General features: G+C 38.8%; 1 protein-coding gene across 1 annotated transcript; it reads left to right on the forward strand.

Annotated features, from left to right (window-relative positions):
- Positions 1 to 7,344: 7,344 nt before the first annotated feature.
- Positions 7,345 to 12,408, forward strand: LOC118803642. The gene is made up of 3 exons (XM_036564103.1): positions 7,345 to 7,568; positions 10,970 to 11,045; positions 11,148 to 12,408. Exons 1-3 carry the CDS (start codon positions 7,345 to 7,347, stop codon positions 11,829 to 11,831), a joined length of 984 nt encoding a protein of 327 aa, XP_036419996.1. The 3' UTR covers positions 11,832 to 12,408.
- The last annotated feature ends 994 nt before the right edge of the window (positions 12,409 to 13,402 follow it).

A 13,402-nucleotide genomic window follows, 5' to 3' on the forward strand; every position in this document is an offset into this window, starting at 1 on the left:
GCTTGCGGTCGGCTAGCAGGCTACAGTCACTAATTAGCTAGCCTGCCATTAGCAGTTTGAGGAACACCAGCTTTGTATGAGCAACAAACTAAAGCTAAGTTAGCTCTAACGCTGGCTATGTTAGCGATCTGCCAAACAGCATTATTCTTATAGTTTCATGGCAATTTTTGAAGCAGCACTTCAGAAAACATCCACCTTTCATTGCTCAGTCAAAAACGAGACTCCTAGCTGAAAAAAACATCTGAAAAAGCTGCTTCATGTTAGCCGGGCTAGTTTGGTTAGTAGTAGCTTCTAGCCAGTATAGCTAGCTTAATATAAACAGAGTCTATAAAATTCATGCTACATATAAAAGTTCTTCTTTCTTTTGAAAACAGAAGATTACCGAAATCGCTGGCATTATTATGTTGATAATAGCTTTGGTTAATTAGCCACATATCCAGCATTTATGCCCAAATTTACATGCACTCCTACCAGATATGAGTACAGATATGCCAAGATGAATGTGATGAATAACAAAACTGTCCATGAATTTGTGTGCACTCATCTTACGGTCAGATGTGACCTTAAGCATCTTTAATGAACAAGAACCAATGTGAGAAAAGTGAAGCAACTGAATATATGGAGGTGATGGAAAGTTAATTAACAGATAATTAGCGGGATTAACACGTAAGTGCTAATAATTTATCACGTTACTTCTTTATATGAAAAAAAAATACTTTAGTTAATTAACAATGTAATAAGCAGCAATTAGCACACAGATAATGAGTAAGTAAGCCACAAACTAACTTATGACCTAACAGTGTACTTAATTACTAATTGATAAGTGCTTAATCAATTACTAAGTAATAGCTAATGCTTAATGAAGAGTTAACTAATAAAAAAATAATGGGAAATTGATTATTATATATTTAATGATTAATTAGTGACCCTTAATGTAAAGTGTTACCAATGCTGTTAATGATCGGTTTTTAGTGTACTGATCTATCATTACATTTTCCTTAATTGTTTAGTCTTTATAAGGAACTCAGTTCTTGGTCTTTACTGGACAGTTTCCTTCACCTCAACGTATTCAGCTGCTTCTCTGTCCTCAGAGCTGTCTTAACTTTTAACCATTAATTATTCCTTATGTATTCCATATATTATTCCTAAGTTACTAAACTCTTAATTACTGCTTTTTGTGTCCCTACAAGTAAAGTGATGATCTTCAATACTAATATACTAATCTCACTACAAATTCATGATTAAAGGCAGCCTATAAACACTTCACTGTGAATTACAGCAGAAACTTATGTGGACATACTGGTCAGGCCTAAAACATAAGCTGCTTATTCAAAGACATATGTAAATAGCTGCCTTTATAAGCAGAGGGATAAAATATGCACATGTTGACAGTATCTGTCACACTAATATCTTAGTCTTATACCATGAAAACCCAATCTTGGATCCTTAAACAATGTGTCATTAGAAGAGATGTGCAAGTATGATATTTAACAGATTAAAAGTTAATTAAGAATGTGTATTTTCCTCTTTAAGAGGACACAAAAACAAGTAGAGAAAAATGAGGACTAAACTTAACTAGTCGAGTCTTAATTTTGAGTTCATAATGTAATAAGTAACGAGAATAATCACTTTGCTGGGGAGGAAACAAACTATTAATTATGATAATTTAGTAGAGTAACAGATAATTAACAGGATTAACACATAAGTACTTGTTAGTACTCATGTCACTTATTGGTTCCACTTTATATTCAGTGTATAATTACTTTCCTGTAGTGTAAAAGTTACACTTTAAAGCAAGTGGACAGTTCCTGTGTAGATTTTATGTAGGTACTATGTAAAAATGGATTGGTAATATAGATGTTTCATTGGGGAAATGTAACACATTTAATCAATGTCATAACAGTTACATTTTAAAATAAGGGGGCGTCTGCTGTTCTGTCACATTACAAAATGGTTTAAAGCTGAAACTGGTTAAAACTAGCAACATAAATGCTAGTTAAATGTTAGTAAAGCTGTCAGATACTACATAAGTAATGTCTTAATATAAGTTATTACATACTTCCTTTTACTGCTGGGGGAAAACTGCTGTTCCAGTGATTATAATGTAATTACATTTATATTATTGCCATTGTGTAATTACATGAGAGAGAACAGGCCGTTATTAAGATACACTTGTGTAATTACATAAGGCATATTTCTGTATCAGTGACTAAATCATTAGTAGTTACAGTTTTGTTGCATATGTTGTTCACATGTAACTACACAATTATTAGAGACACTATAAAGTGGGACCCACTTATTTATATGAGTAAACATACCTATCAGTTCATTATTAGTTTAATAAGTAGCAGTTAGTACACAGAAGCTGTAAATTAATGACAAACTAAACTATCAGTTAACAGTGTACTCAATTACTGATTACTAAGTACTGATTACAGTACCTAATGCTTAATGACCAGTTAAATCAATATATAAATAATGAGTATTTAATTACTCAGCTTCCTTTACTGCTTTAATGCCTTTTTCATAAAGAGATGAAGAACATGGTCTGCAGATGCACTTGAGACAAATAGCTCACCCTAATTTTTACCCTCCAAACTCCCAATCTCCTCCAGAAATACTTTGCTCTACCATTTTACCAATCAGATTCACCCAGCTGCTTCTGACATCAGCACTTTGCACATGGGCCTCACAGCCTTTCCTTAAAAAAAAAAAAAACAAAAACAAAAACAAAAACCAACAACAGCTGGACCATTATAGGATGAGGCCCCATTTTCCTCTCATTCTCACTATTTCCTGTCTCATCATTGTTTTTTTAAGCACACTAGACTAATTTATCACCAGCTATAACATAATATAGACATTTTAGGAGGCCTTCAGGCAGACTTTTGGTGCTCTACCAGAATATAAACATTCACAGGTCACCAAATTCACAAGCAATGGAGGTCACTAACAGCCATACACCACACACTGATGAAGAATATTACAAACATACTACAACAGAGCACAATAAACCAACCAATATGTAAACGCATTACAACTAATCAAACAGCAACAACAAAAAACACATGTCCTTTTAACAGAAGGGGTGGTGCCAGCGAGCACTACTTTGCATGCCACACCCCTTGAGTTCCCCCTGAACCATGAAGACTAATAAAGGAAATTATGCAAGTAAGAGTAAATAACTCTTTGAGTAATTGAATTATTCTTTTTGTTTTATAAACACAATCATAACCAGGTAATTTTTTTAATTGACTTGGCGATGTAATTGAAAATTATCCATACAAACAACAAAGCCAAACATGATGTTGCTTGAGTAAACATGAGTCCTGAGATTGATGAGTCTTACACATGATTCTGTGAACTGTATAAGCGATAAGGTTTATATTAAAGTACATGCATTTCATCATTTAAATCAATCAACCTTTATTTAGACTATTTAAACAAGGAATGTTAAAATTAAGTTAAAATTAAATTTGTCAACTAAAACAAATCAAAATCAGCAAGACAAGAGGAGTTAAATAAATGAAATGGAGCAGTGCAATGAAGCCTCGCCGGACATGTTTGGTTTCATTTTTCGTTTCACATTTGTGGAGAAACGTGAAGATGGCAGTTCACAGACACTTGCCATCTCATCTGATGAAACTTGAGATGATCTGCTATGAAGAATGGAATAAACTGCCCAAATCCAGGTGTGCAAATATTGTAGAGACGTAGTCAAGAAGACTTGCAGCTGTAATGGTGCCAAAGGTGCCTCTATAAAGTACTGAATAAAAGGTATGAATGATTTATTGTGTAAGAGATTTCAATTTTTGATTTGTAATTGAAAAACTCAAGAGCCCCCTGGTGGACACCAGGGGTGAGGGAGGCTGTCAAGCTGAAGAAAGAGGCTTTTAGGGACTGGATGGCCCGAAGGACTCTCGACTCAGCAGATAGGTACCGACAGGTGAAAAAGGTGGCAGCCGCAACGGTGGCAGAAGCAAAATCCAGGGCGTGGGAGGAGTTTGGAGAAGCCATGGAAAAAGACTATCGGTCTGGAAAGTCTATGCCAAGGTGCTAGAAAGGAGACTTCGACCGATAGTTGAACCTTGAATTGAGGAGGAACAATGCGGATTCCATCCCGGCTGTGGAACAATGGACCAGCTTTTCACCCTCTCACAGATTGTTGAGGGGGCATGGGAATTTGCCAACCCAGTCTACATGTGTTTTGTGGATTTGGAGAAGGCTTACGATCCGTGTTCCCTGAGATATCTTGTGGGAGGTCCTCCGGGAGTATGGGGTGCCGGGGCTGCTACTCCGGGCCATTCACTCTCTTTACTCCCGGAGTGAGAGCTGTGTTCGTATACTCAGCATTAAGTCGAACTCTTTCAGTGTTAGCGTTGGACTCCGCCAGGGTGTGCTCTGTCTCCACTCCTGTTGTGATATTCATGGACAGGGTGTCAAGGCATAGCCGTGGTCAGGAGGGCATTATGTGTGGAGGCCGAAGGGTGGCATCTCTGCTATATGCTATTTGTTCTTTTGGCTGGATCACATGGATGCCTCCAGCGCACACTGGAGCAGTTTGCAGCTGAGTGTGAAGCGGTTGGTATGTGGATCAGCACCTCCAAGTCTATGGTCTTAGCCCGGAAAAGGATGGCATGCCCACTCCAGGTAGGGGAAAAGGACTTGCCCCAGGTGGAGGAGTTTAAGTATCTCGGGGTCTTGTTCACAAGTGATGGGAAGAGGGATCGTGAGATCAACCGCAGGCTGGGTGTAGTGGTGAAGAGGGAGCTGAGCCGTAAGGCAAAGCTCTCTGTGTACCGATCGGTCTACATCCCGACCCTCACCTATAGTCATGAGCTATGGGTAATGACCAAAAGAATGAGATCGCAATACAAGGGGCGGAAATGAGCTTTCTTCGCAGGGTGGTGGGCTACACTCTATTTGATAGGGTGAGGAGCTCGGCCATCTGGGAGGAGCTCGGAGTAGAGCCGCCACTCCTCCGCATTGAGAGGAGCCAGCTGAGGTGGTTTGGGCATCTGATCCGGATGCCCCCTGCACGCCTCCCTGTGGGGGTGTACCAGGCACGGCCTACCGGGACAAGACCCCGGGGTCATCCTAGGACGCGCTGGAGTGATTATATCTCCAGGTTGGCCTGGAAGCGGGAATGAGCTGGAGGAAATTGCGGGGGACAGGGTCGTCTGGGATTCTCTGCTCTCCCAACTGCTACCGCAACCCTAGCTGGACTAAGCGGTTAACGACAATGATGATGATGATGATGATGATGAAAAACTCGAAAAATGTGTTTTCGCTTACAATACTTTATAAATATACAGAGATACAGGGAGTTTTTTTCTGTTTTACAACAACATGTTAGATTCAACTTGAAGAAATACTCCAACATTTTTCAAAGTTTTCTCTATCTGCCACATTTGTCTTGTAACAATGATTAGTTTTGATGAGTTTCTTTGTACTCATATAAAAATAGAAAAGACAATGACTTTATTTTCACTTGTAGTAGAAGTCAATGGCCAGGTAAAAGTTTCAGATTCACTTTCTGTTTCCTGGTAGCCATGTAGATCAGACAGAAACTGTGCTTTAACTCACACAAATATGCTACCATACAATATAATAAATTACTCCATCTGGAACATTAATTATATAGATTTAAAGAGTAACATCTAAATACCTTTGTGTGGAAAATTCATAAAAGTGTTCTACCAAAATTTGTAATGTTTCATAGAAATGTTTAATTGTGGAATTCAGCAACTGCCTAATGACAATACTTAAAATTGACATTCAAGTAAACATGTTTTTTGTTATAAGTATGAAGAAACATGTCAGCATTATTATCTGTAGTAACTGACAGTAAACTATAGATGCAGTACACTGAGATTCTCATTCAAGCATTGAGAACATTCGAGCACTGATTCACATGAAAACTCATTTGAGCATTATGCTCATTTTAGTATACCATAGTGAAACCTTGCAGTATCTGCAGTGGTGTATACACTCCTGATTATTGGCAATCTCAAAATAAACATTTAATGAGTCCATCGTTTACAATATATTTTTTATAATGAATATGCTAAATAGGTGTCACCCTCGTACAAAAATACATCAGTTCATTTATCATTTCGTTAAAATTAGCACTGTGAATTACACAATGCATGTTTAGAAATATAGTTTATATGTTATTGGATATTTGTACACTGCAGAACAAAGAAACTCATACACATACACTACTGTGAATACATGAAACCTGCCAAACCAGCCAGTCTGGTTTAAGAGCTCTGGGCTTTTTAAACTTAACAGTGACCATAATCATGTGAACGAACACAGGATACTGGTATAAGTGATAGTAACTGAGAGGATTAATCTTACTGTGACACAGAGCACCAGGTGAGACTCGTCATTAACCTAATGCAGTGTTTCTCAATGCTACTCTTGGAGGACTCCTCTCCTGCTTGCTTTAGTGTTTTCCTGCTCTAACATGTGGGTTATGACCTCATACAGGGTTTGATAACAAGCTGATGAGATGAGTTCGGCATGTTGAAGTAGGAAAAAGCTAAAACGTACAATAAAGAGAAACTCCATGACCAGAAAACCTCTACTCTTCTGTCTAACTTCACCTAATAGTAGTATTAAGAGTTTTGTTTTTAAAAAAGATTTTTTAAATATTTTTTTAAACTGCTTCTTTTTTAAGTGTAATAATGGTAAGCATATTTTGATATCTTTGTTTTGCTCTGTCCAGAACATACGTGAATGTTTTATTTGACATAAAATATAATGGTTACAATTACAAATTAATTGAGTTCACGAAATGAAAATTTGAATTAAACAACTACAATAGAATAATGTTTATTTATGAGATCTTGAAGCCTGGACATCAAGAATGAATATGTAAAATAATGCTTACACATTTGTACACAAAAATTCATTCAGCCCTGCATTAAAGAAGAGCATGGCATGGAGTTGATGGACACTATGGAGGCTTTATGGATAGAGAACGGAACATAGAACAGTTGCTTGGCTGCTTCACAACACAAACATCACAGAGAAAGTCAGGAGGCCCATTACCAATGGCTACATTGATTGCACTGCTGGTTTGAGTAATAGCTGCCCTGGTCAAAGAACCTTCGGAATGCAGTAGCCACAGGAATGTGTGAGACAGGACCTTGGATGGACAAGACAGTCACCCTGGATAAATGTATGTTGGGTGATGTCTCTGAGCATGGAGGCATGTCTGTAGCTACAAGTGAGACCGAGCTCTGGGTGGACAGCACAAGCAGAGCAGAGGCGGAAGCCGTGGTGGTGACAAGCGCAAGGGAACCATAGTTATAGTGATCCTGCAGCTGGTCAGTGATGTTGGGGATTGTCAAAGACACTGTAGTGATGAAAGAGCTGTTCAGCTACCTCTGCAGCTTTTCCGGCTTGGTGAGCGCTGCCCTGCTGGTCTGGATCATGCACTGGGCTGGAGGTTATGCTGCACCCGTGGCAGTGGACATGTTTGGTGTGGAGGGAGTATTTGCTGGTGGGGTGTCAGCAGCTGCTGGAGCTACAGAAGCCAGGGATGACATTCTATCAAGGTTAACTGGAGCAGTTTTATCTACAGCTGGATCATTTTAATTTTGTATATTCTTTAAAATATTATCCAAACTAATCAAATGGGAATATCTATAGAGATTTTAAAAAGGTTAAAATGTATTTTTCACTGTGATAACAAAGTAAAATTAAAGCTGATTAACCAAGGAGGAAAAAGTTGGATTTGAAGAAAAAATGACAAAAATTCTTGCAGGCAAGAAAGTTTAAAAGACTAAACACATCACAATACATCATCCACAATCTACAAGCAAATAACAATAAATCGATATGTCAAATCTTAGGTTATGTACAGCATTGTGAAGTACAGCATAGATGCAACTGTACTGAGAGATAAAGCATGACAATACAGTGCTCAATCTAAGCTCTACAGATATATAAGCATGATCAAGCCTTTGCTAAATGAAGAAGCAAAGCGGGAGCCTGTGTAAAACTGAAAGTAGAGCTGACATGAATCATCTACCAACAGCAGTCCTTACATGGCAAACAGAATGGGTGAAACAAGGATGTTAAGAGTGAGTGAAACAACCAATGAATCAGCCTTTATTTAAACTCAGAGTACAATGAGGGAGACCCTCGTTTACAATGTAGCCAAACTAATATAAAAAAAAAAAAACAGGGACTGAAAAGTTGAATTGTTAAAAACATATCGAATGCTAAGAGAAGCAATAAAGATCACAGTAGTAAGTTTAAAACTAATAAATCAATAACCATTAAAATTTCAACAATATAATAACTTAAAAAATAATATAAAATAATGATACAATAAATAAAAAGATAATTAATGAAATAAATAAGAAAAAATAAATAAAAGTGAAGCAATAGATAAAACATACCAAAATCATGTTAAAAGTTTATTGTAATCAAGTAAAACAGTGTCAAGCTGAGTGGAGGTAGTTAGAAACTAAGAGTTTAAAAAATATCCCAATATCCCAAATATCCCCACGATATTACGTCAACAAATCAAAAGTGGGCACAGAGGGACAAAGTTTACAAAAAATCAAAGGTTAGTCTGAGAAACCAGTGTGATTACGAGAAATTCAGCTGAAGAGTAAACCTTTACGGTAAGTTCCCTTAATGATTAATGATCCATATTTGGCTGTAAGCCAAAATATCATTAGCAGATCACTGATGATATTTTTTCATTATTATTATTTATTTTTGACTTTGCACATTGGTAGAAAACTAAATACTTTATTAGGCATGGAATATATTTCCAGGTACATTTCAGCAGATCCAGGGATCCATGGACGCAGGGAATTATAGTAAACTGAGACGCTGGTGCTGTCGTCCCGCCGCTCGCACGCGATCACTCAGGTTTGTGGCCAATGGAGCGGAGGGATGCCAAATTGTTTCAGCGTGCTCCCGTGTCTGTGTGCCCTTTTGGTTCTCTCCTTTTAGTTAAGCTCTGGTCATTCTAACTATTCTAACCTTTGATTAAGGACGAGAGCAGGTGTGCCCAACCATGTTGATCTATTGCCCTACAAATTTTAGCTCCAACCCTAGTCCAACACACCTGGTCCAAGCAATTAATGCTAAATATTAGAGCCAGATGTGCTGAAACCAAACTCTCCAGTGGGGTGGATCACAAAGTCCAAGTGGGAGATTTCTAGCCCTTCTTCAGTGGTCAGTTTGGGACCACAGAGATGCTCTTGGCTGGATATTTTTGGATGATGGTCCACGCTTAACCCAGCAGTGACACTGACGTGTGTAAAAGCAAAAACAAACAAAGCATCAGCATGACTGTGTCTGATATACTTGCTTCAACATTACACACACACCACCATGTCTGTGTCACTGCTGGGAACAGACCATCATGCAAATATTAAAAAAAAGTGTTGCACTCGAACAGACATGGAACCATTTCCACTAAAATGCCAACATAATCTCTGAGCAGAAATAAAACAAATAAAACAGTTAAACATTAATGAAGTCCTCTAAAAAGGTCAAGTGTACCAACCAAATTCTTTTTGATGAGTTTGTTACGGTTTTCATTCAGGTATGTGCAAAGGGCTCTCTTGTGGATTCATTGTGGTTGTTCTGAAGGAAACAAAAATACAGCAATAAAATAAGAAATTAAAATCCCTACACAAATGTTACATGTTACTGTTCACATAAGGTTCACTTGCTTTACTGATCAGAGCTCTATATTCTCCATGGATTTTGACAGTCACTCAGTTCAGTGAGGAACTTCAAAAAGTGTATCTTGTGGTGTTTTACTTAGGTTTGTATACACATTTGCCTTTGAACCTTCATACCAAACAATTATTTTAATTTGTGTTTTTAGTTGTTATGTGACATGATGTGACCATTTACCAGAACGTTCAGGGTCGTGTGTTGTCGTGAATAACATCACAGCTGTGATTTGGTCACAGTAGATTATCACAGCCGTGATATTCTTCATGGTAACGCATGAGCTTGAGTGTTCTATTGCTTTTACACAACAGTTTTTAGAAAATAAAGAAACAAAAATCAAAGAAGCCAAAAAAATCAAATACTGGCAACACCTTCTGCCACAAAGTAGGTCAACAACAAATGAGTTGCAACAGTAATAGTTCCTGGGTATGCTGAGTACAGCAATATTTAACACGCTAACCTCAAACTTACGCGCTAGCTGAAGTGTAAACAAGCAAACTAGAAACCATAGAAACTAACCCGCTATAGATAACATGCTAACTGCGAACCAACCCACTAGGTAACATACTAATGTGCTAACCATGAGCCCACCTGCTAGCTAACATGCTAACACACTAACCACGAACCAAAAGGCACACAAAAACCATAAAAATAAGTTAACTAAACTAATTAATATAACATTAAGGTAATATATTTACAGCAAAGAAATTACTTCAGAGCGTAGTGATGTCATCACTTTCTGTTCACACATGTACACATGACAAAAAAGCAGACTTGGTAACGCCTTTATTAAATTACTTTAATCTGACTAATTTTCACTTAGGGACTAATGTAAGTCTGTCTTAAATAATACCTTTTAAATCAAAAAGCTCTTAAATTTTTAGTCAGTTGAACACAAAGTAGGTAATTAAACTTCACAATGTCCCAGTTTTATTTTTTGAAGATAGTTGCTCCCAACTGGCTCTGTCAGTAAAGAAGAACTTTGACATTTGACCGCATCTTAACTTTGACGATAATGATAAAGAATGAACACGATAGTGTTAAACAGAACTATATGCTTACTTTTCAAAAATGCCTACTGGCACAGACGCACAGACGCACAGACTGCTGACCCGCCGCTCCAGCTCTATCTTTCTGCTAAGTTCCTAAATCAACCAAAAACGGTAAGTTCCTGCAATACCATGGCTACTGCTCGTTTCTTTGCCTGCTCAGAGTGTGGCATGTTTAGTTTAATCCTCTTTTCCACCTCTAGCGATAATGATAGTGGCTGTGTTTGTGCTAAGTGCCAGCTAGTTAGCTCCCTGGTGGAAAAGGTGGACCAGCTAGGGGTGCGCATCCAGGATTTATTAAGGGACAGACAGTGAGATTCACCGCTAGCAGCCCTGGGTGCCTTAGGGAGAGTCAGCAGCCCCTTGACTCCGGCGTTATAGCCCTCACAGCGGGGTGAATGGGTGACGTCTCGGCGACATAGCCGGAAAGCTAAGGCTAATGCTAATGCTGAGGCCAAAGCTAGCCCACCAGAACACCACACTCCTCCGATTTACGTGTCAAACAGGTTTGCCCCGCTCAGCAAAACACCCGCTGAGGAGCCTGTTAAAAGTGCTCTGGTTATAGGAGACTCGATTGTTCGACACGTGAAATTAGCTACTCCTTTCGGGGCGCCAGCAGTAACAGTTAGCTGTTTACCGGGAGCCAGAGCGCCGGACATTAGCGGCAACCTTAGACTGTTAGCTAATAAGAGATATTCGAGGATAGTCATCCATGTAGGGGCCAATGATATTCGTCTGCGGCAGTCTGAGGTAACTAAGGGTAACATTAGAGAGGTGATTAAACTGGCCCAGACGATGTCCGATGCCGTAATCTGCTCTGGTCCCATCCCAATGCGGCGCGGCGCTGAAGCCTACAGCAGACTCTCAGCGTTAAACTGCTGGATGTCCAAGTGGTGTCCGGAAAATGAAGTGGGCTTTATAGATAATTGGTTACATTTCAAGGGCAAGCCTGGTCTTATAGGTAGGGATGTTGTCCACCCCATGCGGGAGGGTGCTGCCTTACTTTCTTGCAGCATAGCACATAGTCTTTTAGTTAGTCGGCAGAGTAGTGTAAACAGCTGCTGACAATCCAGAGCCGGGACCAGGCCGCAGACAGACAGGCTAAACCGACCGTCTGCGAACCGCCTTGAGGCGTCACCTAGGATCCACTATACTGAGACTGTGTCTTTGCCCCAAATTAAATCAAAATCTAAACGTAGAAAAACTCAATCAGCCCGCTACAATAACCTAATCAATATTAAATCATTTAGATGATAGCAGCAACACCTCAGTTCTAAAATTTGGGTTATTCAATATAAGATCACTAAACTCAAAAGCAGTCATCGTAAATGAAATAATAAGTGATCATAAATTTGACGTTTTCTGTCTCACTGAAACATGGGTTAGACAGGATGAATATTCAGCACTAAATGAAGCCACCCCTATAGGCTATAATTATGTACACAGCCCAAGATTATCAGGCAAAGGAGGTGGATTATGTGTAATCTACCAAAATACCCTAGATATCAGTCAGAAACAATGTGACACTTCCACTTCTTTTGAGGTTCTTTCCATCAACATTACAAATCCGGCCACAAAAAAGAACGCATTTTCATTATTTAACATTTACAGACCACCAGGGCCCTACACAGAATTTCTAAAAGAATTTAGTGACTTTGCTGCAAACCTAGCTGTGCGCAATGATAAAGTAATAATTGTAGGAGATTTTAATATCCATTTTGAGAAGGCAGATGACCCACTAAAAAAGGCATTTACTTCAATCCTAGACTCTGTTGGTATTACCCAAAATGTAACAGGGCCTACACACTACTGTAGTCACACTTTAGATCTAGTTCTGACACTTGGACTTGACATAGACAGGCTTAGTATCCTACCGCAAACCTCAGTAATCTCTGACCATTACTTAATTTCTTATGAGCTACGTCTTAGCCATAATATATGTACGTCCCCTCGCTATTCTACAAAGCGCTCAATAAAACCATTTACCGCCCTGCAATTCATAAAAAACCTCCCAGAACTAACAACCCTAGTCTCCACTCCATCAGACCCAATGGAGCTAGATGTACTAACCGACTATTTAGAAAATACCTTTCCATCTACTTTAGAAAATGTGGCGCCACTTAAAATCAAAAGGATAAGACAGAAAAAGCTCGCCCCATGGTACGATGATAAAACCCATACCTTAAAACAAACAGTATGGAAACTAGAGTGGAAATGGCGATCAACCAAGCTAGAAGTGTTCCACTTTGCCTGGAAGGACAGCCTTATAGAGTATAGAAATGCTCTCAATAAGGCTCGCTCAGCATATCTGGCCTCGCTGATCGAGAATAATAAATATAATCCTAGAGTACTGTTTAGTGTGATTTCCAGAATTACAAAAAATCAGGCAGGCACTGAACCACAAATTCCGGCGACTCTCACCAGTGATGTTTTCATGGACTTTTTTAATAATAAAATTGAAAATATTAGACAACAAATTCAACCCACAGTATTAAATCCAACTTGGCTGTCATCTGATGTGGCTGATATAAAACATAACGTAGTTGCAGAGGAAAGGCTGGAAACTTTCTACCCACTACCACAGTTAGAACTAGAGAAGATATCTCCTCTGCAAATTGTACAACCTGCACACTCTG

Source organism: Colossoma macropomum, unplaced genomic scaffold, assembly GCF_904425465.1.
Source record: "Colossoma macropomum unplaced genomic scaffold, Colossoma_macropomum, whole genome shotgun sequence".
In the NCBI taxonomy this organism is placed as follows: Eukaryota; Metazoa; Chordata; class Actinopteri; order Characiformes; family Serrasalmidae; genus Colossoma; species Colossoma macropomum.

What these genes read in the sequence shown, in the direction of transcription:
- LOC118803642 (XM_036564103.1), top strand. Translation starts at nt 7,345, where the DNA reads ATGTTGGGGATTGTCAAAGACACTGTAGTGATGAAAGAGCTGTTCAGC. An exon ending in AGGGATGACATTCTATCAAG is followed by an intron (nt 7,569 to 10,969) that starts GTTAACTGGAGC and finishes TTCCACCTCTAG; the next exon opens with CGATAATGATAGTGGCTGTG. An exon ending in AAAAGGTGGACCAGCTAGGG is followed by an intron (nt 11,046 to 11,147) that starts GTGCGCATCCAG and finishes CCGGCGTTATAG; the next exon opens with CCCTCACAGCGGGGTGAATG.